The sequence below is a fragment of the Littorina saxatilis genome, linkage group LG8 (genome assembly GCF_037325665.1).
Source record: "Littorina saxatilis isolate snail1 linkage group LG8, US_GU_Lsax_2.0, whole genome shotgun sequence".
NCBI classification, from domain to species: domain Eukaryota; kingdom Metazoa; phylum Mollusca; class Gastropoda; order Littorinimorpha; family Littorinidae; genus Littorina; species Littorina saxatilis.
Window position 1 is genome coordinate 11992073 of NC_090252.1, and position 12500 is coordinate 12004572.

General features: G+C 46.2%; 1 protein-coding gene across 1 annotated transcript in view; it reads left to right on the top strand.

Moving 5' to 3' along the window:
- Window positions 1-12500, top strand: part of LOC138973980 (uncharacterized) — a 32589-nt gene that overhangs the window by 6354 nt on the left and 13735 nt on the right. The window contains exon 2 of the mRNA XM_070346672.1: window positions 9362-9531. Coding sequence (XP_070202773.1) covers window positions 9362-9531 — 170 coding nt within the window. The remainder of the gene's footprint in view (window positions 1-9361; window positions 9532-12500) is intronic.

The window sequence follows — 12500 nt, forward strand, 5'->3', positions numbered from 1 at the left end:
CTCTGGAACGAGCAATCCCTCGCCGACAACATGACCCAGGAAAGACAATTCCCGGAATCCCAAGTAGCACTTGGACGGTTTAGCTCCCAGATTTCCGTCCTTCAACCTTCCGAACACGTCGCGCAGGGCGTCGAGATGTTCAGTCCATGTCTCTGTCGCGATCAGCACATCGTCGATGAAACTGCTGATGTCCTCGCGCTTCAATGGTTCCAAAAGTTTCCTCATCATGCGAGTGAAGACGGCACCTGCATTCTGTAGACCAAAAGGCATGACTGTCCACTGGAACTGGCCGAATGGAGTGGTAAATGCAGTCTTTGGGCGGTCTTCCTCGGCAACTGGGATTTGCCAGTATCCCTTGGTGAGGTCCAGTTTGGAAAAGTACTTGGCCTTGGCCAAGTGACTGAAGAGGTAGTCCACATCAGGCATGGGTTCCGCGTCAAACGCCGTAATCTTGTTCAGCTTCCGGTAGTCAACACAGAACCTGACGCGTCCATCCTTCTTCTTTACAAGCACAATTGGTGAACTGTAGGGAGAGTTCGCTGGCTCGATGACGCCCAACTTCGTCATGTCGGCGATTTCCTTCCTGACCACCTCCTTCTGGGCATGAGGCATGGGATACTGCTTCGTCCTCACTGGCTGTTTCTCCAGCAAGTCGAAGGTAAACTCCTCTAGATGCGTCTGAAGTGGTATGTCTGTAAGGACCCGTGCTGCATCCTTCAGGATCTCTTGCAGGTCCGCCTGCTGGTCGTCCCCAAGATCAGGTGAGATGTGCACGTCCGTGAGATCCTCACTAGCCTCCAGCGGACAAACTGGTACCCGTCCTCCTCCCTGTTCTTCCGTTGTCTCGTCCATCACGACAGCAACTGCTTCTGTCACTTTGTCCTTTTCCCCGTAGGCAGTCCTCTCTATGTAGGCGCGCAGCAGGTTGGCGTGGTACAGGCGTGCTTTCCCGTTCATGACGATCCTGTAGTCGTTTTGGCCCACTTTCGCTGTCACCTCAAAAGGTCCTTGCCACTGCAGTTGTAGCTTGTTGTGTTTGACAGGTAGAAGTAGCAACACCCGTTCTCCAATCTTGAAGCTGCGCGGCCGTGCCTTGCGGTCGAATCCTCGCGCGTAACGCTGTGCTGCTCTTCCCAGGTTCTCTTGAGCCAATTTGCAGGTCTCTTCAATCCTGTTCCTGAGTTCTACGATGTAGGTCGCTGTCGTCTGCACCTCCTCGTCAGCTTCTTCGTCCGTCCAAGCTTGACGCAGGATAGCCATGGGACCGCGTACCTGTCTGCCGTACAACAACTCAAATGGGGAAAAACCCAAGCTCTCCTGAGGAACCTCGCGGTATGCAAAAAGCAATGCTGGGATGTACCTGTCCCACGTGCGTGGTTTCTCCTGAGCTAGTTTCCTCAGCATGGTCTTCAAGGTGCCATTGAACCTTTCCACCAGTCCGTTGCACTGAGCATGGTAAGGAGTGGTGAAGTGCTGCTCCAGTGATAGCAGTCGTGCTGCCTCCGCCATCACTCCTCCCGTGAACTGCGTGCCTCTGTCGGTGAGTACCTCTGATGGAATTCCCAGCCGGGACCACATAGTAACCAGAGCCTCAGCTACTCGCGTGGCTTCAATCGATTTCAGAGGGATCGCCTCTGGGTATCGAGTAGCGTAGTCCACCATGGTCAAAATGTATCTGTTTCCGTCCTCAGACGCAGGCAAGATGGGCCCGATGATGTCCACTGCCACCCGACGAAAGGGTTCGTCGATGAGCGGCATCTTCTCTAAGGGGACCTTCCTCACCCTTCCTTTGGCCACCACCTTCTGGCACTTATCGCAGGACGCACAGAAACGTCGGACATCCGTGCAGATGCCTGGCCAGTAAAAGTGGCGCCAGACACGATCCGTGGTCTTCTTGGTGCCAAGATGACCTCCCAGAATCGAGTCGTGTGCCGTTGCCATGACACCCTCGCGAAACTCGCGAGGCACGACAACCTGTTTGAATGTACCCTCTTGGTTGCTGAACTCCCGGTAGAGCAACTTCTTGTCCCTGAGGAACCTTGACCTCCCATGCTTCCCGCTCAGCTTCACCTTCCCCGACTTCGCGTGCCCCCGAGGAGTAGCTAAGGTCGGGTCAGAATCCTGAGCCTTCGCGAGAAGCGCGGGGGTCACGTTCCCCAGGGCAGCTCGTGCAGCAGGTAGGGGTTTGAGAGGTTTGTCCTCTCGCTCCGCCTGTGCCCGCGTGAGCACTGAAATGACGTCGGGAGACCGATAAACGGGAACCTCCCTGGTGACGCCGTCCACAAACTGAACCCGGTTCCCAATGAGCAAGTCGCATGGAGGATCGTCCATGACGACGGCCACAATGGTTCCCGTGAACAACGGTGTTACGACCTTGATCACTGCCGTGTTCAAATCGTAAGCGTGAGATGCCTCGGCCATTCTCACCCTGATGCTGTCTCCTGTGTAGGCCATAGCTGGAACCAGACTCGCCCGAACCACTATCATGTCTGCCCCTGTGTCCCGCAGACCTTCGCCCTTCACTCCGTTAACGTAGACGTTGCAGTGGGGCTGGAAATGTTTCCTGGAGCACGGAACGCAGAGTTGTGGGATGGTGCATGAGCTCGTGACGTCCCTGAACTCCTCACTGCCAACGAAGTGAACGCCCTTCTGGTCAGCCTGTCTCTTGTGGCAGTCCTTCTTCACGTGGCCCCGCTTGTTGCAGTAGTAACACTGGATGTCAGTTCTGGAACTCGATCCCTTGTGTCCCTGATCGTCCTTCCCGTCCTTGGGTCCTGAAGAACCCGAATTTCCCGTTTTTCCTGGCCGTGAGCCTGAAGATTTGCCGGAGATCGCCTGGGCGTCCTCGTGCACTCTGATCCAGTCGGCTGCCTCCTGAGTAGTCTTTGGCTGGTGCTCCTGCACGAAGGTCACCACCTCAGGTCGCAGGCTGGACATCAGTTGTTCCATGACAATGAGGTCGGCAAGGTCGTCGACGGTCCAGTTCTTCTCGGCCATCTCCACCCAGCGCCGCAGGTAGAGATTAAGGCGTGCCACAAACTGATGACTCAGCTCGCCGCTCAGTCTCTTGCTGTTACGCAGACGTCGTTTGTAGGCTTCAGCAGTCAGGTTGAAGCGCTGGAGTAACGCCTTCTTTAGTGCCTGATAGTCTCTCGCCTCGTCGTCCTCCAAAGCGTTGTAGAGCTGCAATGCGCGTCCTTTCAAGCAGGTGCTAAGGCGGCTAGCCCACGTGGCCTCTTCCCACTTCTGGTCAGATGCAATGCGCTCAAACCGGCGTAAAAAGTCGTCGAGCTCGTCCTTGTCATCGTCGAACGTCGGCAGTCTCGTACGGTCGGCAACAAACGTCGGCGCGCTAGCCTGAGTAAGCGTACCCTTCTCTGCCTGTAGCTTAGCTAGTTCTAGCTGGAGTTCGCGATCCGCCTGTTTGTCCTGTCTGTCACGTTCGGCCTGTCGTTCGGCCTGTCGTTCCTGTCTCTCAAGTTCAGCCTGTTCTTTCTCTTTCCGTTCCTGTCTGTCTCGCTCTCTTTCTTGTCTGTCAAGTTCGGCCTGTCGTTCGGCCTGTCGCTCCCTTTCTTGTCTGTCTCGTTCATCTTTCTCTTTCCGTTCTTGTCTGTCACGTTCGTCTTTCTTTTCCTGTCTGTCACGTTCGTCTTTCTCTTTCTTGTCCTGTCTGTCCCGTTCGGCCTGTCGTTCTTGTCTGTCAAGCTCTTCTTTTCTCGTCTGTCGCTCTATGTCTTCCCTACGTTCCAGCTCCTTGCGTTTAAGCAAACTACGCGCTCTAACGCGTGCGTCACGCTCTGTCTGTTCCTCACTGCCAGGAGTCTCGAAAGTTATTCTCCTCGTCGGAGATCCCCCTGTAGCCATGGTTAGTTTTAGCAAAGCTTTATCACAAAAGTAAGTCTAACGCAGCTATAGCTAGAATACGCGGTGACGAAAGCGGTGGATACAAAAATCCAGCAACCGGAAAATGCAGAAGAAAAATCCAAACGGTGTAGAACAAATCGCGTAGCCTACTTTATGGCTGCTTTTTGCGGTGAAACAAAGTGTTTCCCACAGCCGTGGCCTACTTTATCGGCTGCTTTTTGCGGTGAAACAGAGTGTCTCCCACAGCCTTGGTTAGGACAGAAGTCCTCGGACCCTTCCCCCCCAAAATTCCAACAAAGTCAAAATATGGAGAAAAATCCAAGTAAAACAAGACGGTAGAAAATGTAACCTGTTACGGAATGCGAAACAACAATGTAGAGAAAACTGAGTAAAACGAATAACAAATCCGCTAACCCCGCTCAGCTCTCTGCAACGGAAAACTCTGAACGTACAACAACAAAGATTCACAAACAAAGGAAAGGGAGATAATCACAGTTAGCGCATACAATAACTCACAAATTACAATTTACATTTCCTGCAAGATGTGAATCGCTTAAGGTGTGGTATATGATCAAAACTATACAAAAAAGGGTAGCACCAAGCAGAAAATAAGTCGAGCACTGACGAGATTATCTGCTCTTAGTTATCCTTAATTGGTGGGTCTTTATCAGTTGGAAATTAACTGAGTAAATCCCGGCTTGGCCCCCACGTGTCACGTTTCAATATATCACTCAAGGTGATTATGAACCGGTTAATTACTACTAATTAACTAACCACACCACGATCCACTCTCGCAGGCATACAATTAAATAGAGTCAACAAAAGTATAAGTTTCAGACGCCTGTTTATGTATAAACTCTCCACCTCCCTCGAGCCTTCACTCAAAATATGTTCCTTTTACGTTCTCAACACGTAAAAAACCAGTGTTCACTGACAAAATGCCAGTACTATGTAGAAAATTATAGTAACACGCTGAACCCGTGTAAATACAGTCAAATGAGAATGTTCTGTTCGAAAAGCTCTAGTTCGTGCAGGTGTCACACACCCCACGTTGTCACTACTCCAATGAAATCATAGATACGAAAAGACAACGGTGGTCAACGGGGTGCGTACGACAAGGTGCACTTAGCTTTATCTCTGCTGCTGCTGCTTAGCCGGTATGCTGGTTAGTCGGTTCGCTGGTTAGCCGGTCCGCTGGTTAGCCGGTTCGCTGGTTAGCCGGTCCGCTGGTTAGCCGGTCTCCTGGTTAGCGTAGCCTCAACAGTTCCCGCCAGAGTCAGCCGTGCCGATGTTACGGGAACGTAACGAACGAACGAAACGAACGAACGAAGGAAGGCTGCAAACAGAAAGCATCGGTGCACTAAACATGTCAGCTACCCCTCACCCACCACCTTAAAACATGTCATCTTTAAATATCTCATCGAGCACGTGGGCCTGCACAAAACTGACTTTTTACAACAACAAAACAGCCATTTTCCGTCCTTCTCTCCCTATCTGCAAAAACCATATACAGATTAGTATTTTAGCGTCACAGAGAGTAAATTATGCGCTAACCTGGAAAGAACAACAGAGAGTATTTCATTCCACAACACAGACTCATCAACAGCGTTAAATAATGATTTATTACCTCAAAAGCCTATGATTGTAACTCTCAATGGAAGCAAAGTCCGCCTCCTCCCTGGAACAGTCTCTGTTCGTCAACAGTGACCCAAAACGTCCAGAACCCCTTGTCGAATCCTTATGCGAAAGCCATCGCCGACGAAGGAAATGTGACGACTTGTCCTCAGCAAAATACGTGGCAGAGGAAAGGAATAACTTGTGGAAGTTCCCCTAGAGTGCCGAATATGATACTCGGTGAAAAACCATCATACTCTAGTAACTGTGTGTTAGGTCCTTCCCCTTCTGCCGCTGGGTGTCAAGTGTGTCGTCCTTGAGTCTCTGACAGACCACCTAGCCAAATACACGTGACTGACCTTGTCACCAAACCAGTCCAGCTATACACAGTTTTGCCTCCCCAAGCAGGAAAAAGACACGAGAAACTCAATCCCTGAAAATCCCGTGCGCGCTGTCAGCGAAAAAAACCGTCAGCCCTATGACAGCAGAAACCTGCACTGTGAAGCTCGTGCGTTTCAAAACATCCGTGCTCGGGAGCACTGTCAGCAAAAACTCTGCTGTGTCCAATATCACGCACAGGCGCTTTCTATCATACATTGACCCAGAACAGGCACTCCACTGAGTGACGCTTTCTTGGTCTCTGTCACCCGATCGTGACACACACACACATACACAATAATATAATTAGACGAAACTTCTGATCGTCAGAACACGAACACAAAACTATATCCGAGCTACCGAATTGTGGAGTAGGTTAGTAAATCAGATAAGAGAAGGCGATTGTGCGGTTGAAACACGTCTCTGAACTTTTGCTCCAAATATTTGAAAAGTTTCTAAAAGTTTGGCGCTCCTACCACCTATTCATACATCCACGCCTTGGGGAAAAAAGACAAAGCAGATTTCGTCCGAGGCCTGTCAAAAGAGTGTTTGCTTTTATTCCTATCACGTTACAGTTCAGCAACAGAACAGCAGGACACAATGCTGTACATAGCGGCCCTTCTTCCCGTCTTTTTGTTCCTGGCAACAGAAGGTATGGAAACATCTTTGTGAGAAAGCACCTTTTGTAATTAAACAGATTTAGTCTTTCTGTTTCTTCAACAAAATTTGTGAAAGCAATAAGACAAGCACAAAATGTCTTGTCATGTTTTGAAATAAAATCGTTTCAGAAGGTTTGAGAGATTAAGCTAATGAGTGATAAATAGTATGAGTGAAAAGGAGCAAAAGCAGAGCAATAAAGCACCTTTTTTGTAATTAAACAGACTTAGTTATGAGTGTCTTTCTGGTACTTAAAAACAACTTTTAAAAGCAACACAGGACAAAATGTCTTATTATGAAGAGAAAAAAGGTTTTTAGAAGGTATGATGGATACTGCTAATGAGTAATAAGTATTACAATTAGAAAAGAGCGAAATTAAGGCCATTTTAATCAGTTCAGAAAACGACACCGTGTTTCATTGCTACTCGTGGACGCATTATGTATAGTGCCTTGGTCCAGATTGAATTTTCTCCTTTTTAGCTACACATAAAGTGCACACACCAAATTCAAGAACCATTCATAAGCCAAACAGACAAACGGACAGAAAAAACTGTTACCCCAAACGAAACAAAACAAAATAAACCAGAGGGCATGGGTCAAATCATATAATTGATATAAAGCCAGAGTAAAGAAAGGGAGTAATTCGTGCAGTCACTGACACGCTTAGTATAAAACAAGAAAGATTAACGACACTTTAAAGTTACAGTAAAACCAATGAAAGAATGTGTAAAGTTAGCTTAGGTTATTGTGAGTGGAAGGATCCATATTTCAACGGACCACACGTATGTCCTTGGCAAACAAACAAGCAAACAAACAAGCAAACAAACAAACAAACAAACACACAAACAAACAAACAAACAAACAAACAAACAAACAAACCCACACACGCACACACACGCGCGCGCGTACACACACACACACACTAACACACTCACACAAACACACACACGCACACACGCACACAAACACACACACACACACACACACACACACACTGACACACACACACGGACACGCACACTCGCACATAAGAAACGCACGCACCCACGCACAAACAACAACAAAAACAACAACAACCAACCAACCAACCAACCAATACCAACCAACCAACCAACCAATCAACCAACCAACCTGCAACCAAACAATGACACAAAATAGAACAAAGGTCATAACAACAGAGTGACCGCAGACTCTAAGTGTGCAAATCGTGCAATCCCGAACTCAGGTTTTCCGAACGTTTTCGAGATCGCATGTTAATTAGTCCGAACCACGTTCGCTGAACAAAAGTTCGCTCAGTTAAAGGTCCTTGTCTACATTTTGACCATTAAAAGGCAGAGTCTATTATGTAGAGGTTACATGCCGAGTCTCAGTGATTATCAAAAATAATGGTCGAAGTTAGCGGATCATGAAAAATGCGAGCTTTAGCGAGCTTTTTCATGACCGCGAACTGAGACCATTATTTTTGATAATCACTGAGACGAGGTGTGTAACCTCTTTATTCCTCCTTTCTTCAGTTATTCAAAGAAAAGAGGAGTTTTTTTGCGAAAGTTTGATCGAATCCTATTCACTCAACCAGTCAACCCGCGCAGGCGATCGATTAATGCGCGGTTGTATAGTTCCGTGCAAATCATTCCATTCTGTTAACACTTCTTGTCAGTTTTCCTATTTTGGACTAAAATTAAGTACAAAAATATGCTGTTATTCTGCTGTGGCGGCAAAGGCAGATATTGTGTGTTCTGTATATGTTTTGGTATCGCTTAGGATAATGACTGTTCTTTCGTCAAATGGGACTAGCAGACGAACTTTTGCACCCGTGTTCCAACGTTAAAAACTGTATGAAGTTCAGTTTTCTGGGGAAAATAGTGTATGAAACCGCTTTATGTTGTTTAAATTGATGAGATGTGTGCATTTGGTTGCGTGTGATCTGTTTATTAAATGAAATATTGTTGAAAACTGACCGTCGGATTGCAGTCTGTTGTCGAAGAAACTGAGTGAAAAGAAGGGGAACTACTCTTGTCGCTAGACAAAGTATGAGCCTTGCGGGAAATTGCTTGTGATGAACGTTTTAGCACGGCAAATCTAGATTCAGAAAACAACCGAACTCATGGATTTTATATGAAGATTCATGTGTTCAGGCCTGTATACGTAGTTGTTAATTTAAATGCGGTATGTTTGTATTGTTTGCTCCAGAGATGTATACTTCGTACGATAGAGCGTTCGGAACTTTTCAGTCGCAAAAAGTAGTACCGAAACAGAACACCTTCTCAACCCATTGCACTATCGAGGATTCAGGCTGTTGCTGGGTCGTTATTTGTTTGGTTGCTGGGTCATTATCGAAAAATAACTACCCCTACAAGTTTACAGAGGTAAAGAAGCAGAGGGGGGAATAACTACAAATATCAACAATGCACCCCCTTTCGATCAGGTAAGATGAAGCCAGTGTAGCCGTTTGAAAATTCATTGTAGTATTCCAGCGTAGTACTCATAGTACTCATAGTAGGATATCCTTATTTGGAAAATGCCAAGCGCAAAACTCCTCTCAAATCCCGTGCATTTTTAAAAAAAAGCGTGGACAGCGCTCCAGTGTCAAACTGTTGCTGCACTTGTTTGGGCGTGGCTCTAAGCACAGTGACATGAATTTGATTGGTCAGTATTTTTAGGCAAAGCACATGTTCTCAGCAAACAGAAAACAAAATATTGGAAGCGTGAGTCACGCTACCCAAAAATAAAATCTTTTTTTACATACATTTTTTTTCTATAACTTTTTTCCCCATGGTTCATTGATCATTTGACATAATTTTGTATCGAAATCTAACTATAAGATTATTGAAAAAAAGCAAAAATGTAGACGACCACCATTAAGAACGGTCTCAAGCCACTCGCTGTTCCCTCCGACACAGGTGCAGTGACAACAACTCAGTCCCCAGTCGACTGTCATGCCCACGCAGTGGCTGTCTGCAACAAGACTCAGCTTCACCTCAACTACTGTGGCAATGACGGCAAGATCTACCATGATGTGTGAGTACCATTTCAAGACCCCGCAATTTCAGACTTGCCCCCTTTTCAAGACCTTGATTTTTCAGATGTTCTGTTCATACCATCTGTGAATTTACCCCCATTTTAAGACTCCCTCCTTTTTAAGACCTTGTTTTCTCAGATAGTTGGAGGTCTTAAAAGGGAGGTTCCACTGTATTGGTTGCCGTAAATCTTCTACCTCTTTTTATATTTAGTCAAGTTTTGACTAAATATTTTAACATCGAGGGGGAATCGAAACGAGGGTCGTGGTGTATGTGCGTGTGTGCGTGTGTGTGTCTGTGTGTGTGTCTGTGTGTGTGTGTGTGTAAAGCGATTCAGACTAAACTACTGGACCGATCTTTATGAAATTTGACATGAGAGTTCCTGGGTATGAAATCCCCGAACGTTTTTTTCATTTTTTTGATAAATGTCTTTGATGACGTCATATCCGGCTTTTCGTGAAAGTTGAGGCGGCACTGTCACGCCCTCATTTTTCAACCAAATTGGTTGAAATTTTGGTCAAGTACTCTTCGACAAAGCCCGGGGTTCGGTATTGCATTTCAGCTTGGTGGCTTAAAAATTAATTAATGACTTTGGTCATTAAAAATCGGAAAATTGTAAAAAAAAATAAAAATTTATAAAACGATCCAAATTTACGTTTACCGTATTCTCCACCATTTGCGGATTCCAAAAACATATAAATATGTTATATTCGGATTAAAAACAAGCTCTGAAAATTAAATATATAAAAATTATTATCAAAATTTTTTTTTCGAAATCAATTTAAAAACACTTTCATCTTATTCCTTGTCGGTTCCTGATTCCAAAAACATATAGATATGATATGTTTGGATTAAAAACACGCTCAGAAAGTTAAAACAAAGAGAGGTACAGAAAAGCGTGCTATCCTTCTTAGCGCAACTACTACCCCGCTCTTCTTGTCAATTTCACTGCCTTTGCCATGAGCGGTGGACTGACGATGCTACGAGTATACGGTCTTGCTGAAAAAGGGCAGCTACTTGACTAAATATTGTATTTTCGCCTTACGCGACTTGTTTTTCCTGCGTACGTGGGCTGCAACTCTCACGTACACTCGTTTATGTTGTTTCTATTGTACAAATGGGCTTTTTTGTGTGGCCATTATTTTCCCTGCGATGTCAGGCAGTCAAGCTTTCATTTGGGGAGATGCATGCTGGTCGGGTTTTATAACTCATCGAACTCTGACCTAGATTAAACGATTGTTCCTCGAGCGTATTTGGTTTTGTGCTTGTGCTAGCGGTAACACACATGTATAAGGCACTAGCCATGTCTGCACATAATTGGACCTGGCTGATCGGTAAAACTCTCCAACCCCGCACAGCCGGGATTCGAACCTGGGACCCTCGAGCTTAAAGACAGAAGTCCTTACCCCTGGGCCATTGCGCCTCTTGCTTTGATGTTAATTTATAACGCCTTCACATGGTATTGTGATATCCAGTAGCAAATCTACCAATGACGCTCGGGTATGATATTGTTTTTCGTCTATTGTACTACCGTATTTTCACATTAGTGTAACATATGGCAGTAAAATCCACCATAACACTCGAGAATTATATTGTATGGTGAATTCTCCAGATGGCACAATGCGATGGCGACAAAGCCTACTGTGAAATGTTAATATTGCACAATTGGCGATAAACATCGCACCGAAAACCGCAGAGAGTTAGCCAACATACGAAGGTATAACTTGTACGAGCGTGAAAGTACTTCGTACGAGGGCTCGTCTGCAAAATCATTGAGTTTCATTCGTCGGAAAAGCTCATCATGTTTTCAAACTGCCCTCGCAACGGCCACAAAGCTCAGTCACCCTGTTTCAAATATCGTTTGACAATAACCACGGATGGGGAACTGTTCCGCACCATTTTGGTAGGGTGCGACGTGTTCCGGTTGTGGGTAGTCGCTATTTGCACTTGCTCTGGATTGCGCGCGAAGGTAGGATGGTCAGCCAGACCAATATCACAATATCTGGCAACTGGAACAAAAGGGAAGGAATAATCCCATCCGGAAGAATGTGGTCTTTATCCCAGCGAAGCTGGAGGTATCCCGTGAACGCTATACTGTAATCGACTTGAGAAATGTGCATACCGAATAATACATGATAAAGAAGGATTCTTTGTGCCCGGCTACGTGCTACAGGTGGAGATGGAAGTTCACCAAAAATTGGGACCATACTAACAAAAATACGGTGGGTGCAATAGTCGCCCCCATTTTTTCAGCAAACGCCACCCAAGGCCGTTTTGGACGGGTAGAAATTCCTTAGTTTCCAAGTCTATGGATAAAGCTCGCGAAAGAAGAATACGTCACGGTCGAAAGTCTTTGACGTCAATCAATGCATCATGACGTCATGCCTCCCTGAAGTCTTTCTCTATCGCGCAGTGTGTGTGTTTGTGTTCATTTTGTGCACATGTGTTAGTGTTACTGTTTGTGTGTGTGTGTGTGTGTGTGTGTGTGTGTGTGTGTGTGTGTGTGTGTGTGTGTGTGTGTGTGTGTGTGCGCAACGCGTGCATGAGTCTGTACTCGTATGTGTGTGGTGTGTGTGTGTGTATTTGTGTGTGTGTGTGTGTGTGTGTGTGTGTGTGTGTGTGTGCGCACGCGTGCATGAGTCTGTACTCGTGTGTGTGTAAATGTGTGTGTGGGTATAAGTGTATGTGTGTGCGTGTATGTGTGTTTGTTTGTAAAGGTGTGTATGTCCGTCTGTCCATATGTGCGTATGGGTGTGTGTTTTGTGTGTATGAAGTTTTTTGTGAGAGTGAGTGAGTGCGTGTTAGTGAGTGTGTGTATGTGTGTGTGTGTGACTTGGGGTGTGTGTGTGTGTGTGCGTGGGTGTGTGTGCCTGTGTGGGTGTGTGTGTGTGTGTGTGTGTTTGAGAGAGAGAGAGTGTGTGTGAATGTGTGTGTGCATGAGTTTGTGTGTATGTTTGTGTGTGTATGAGT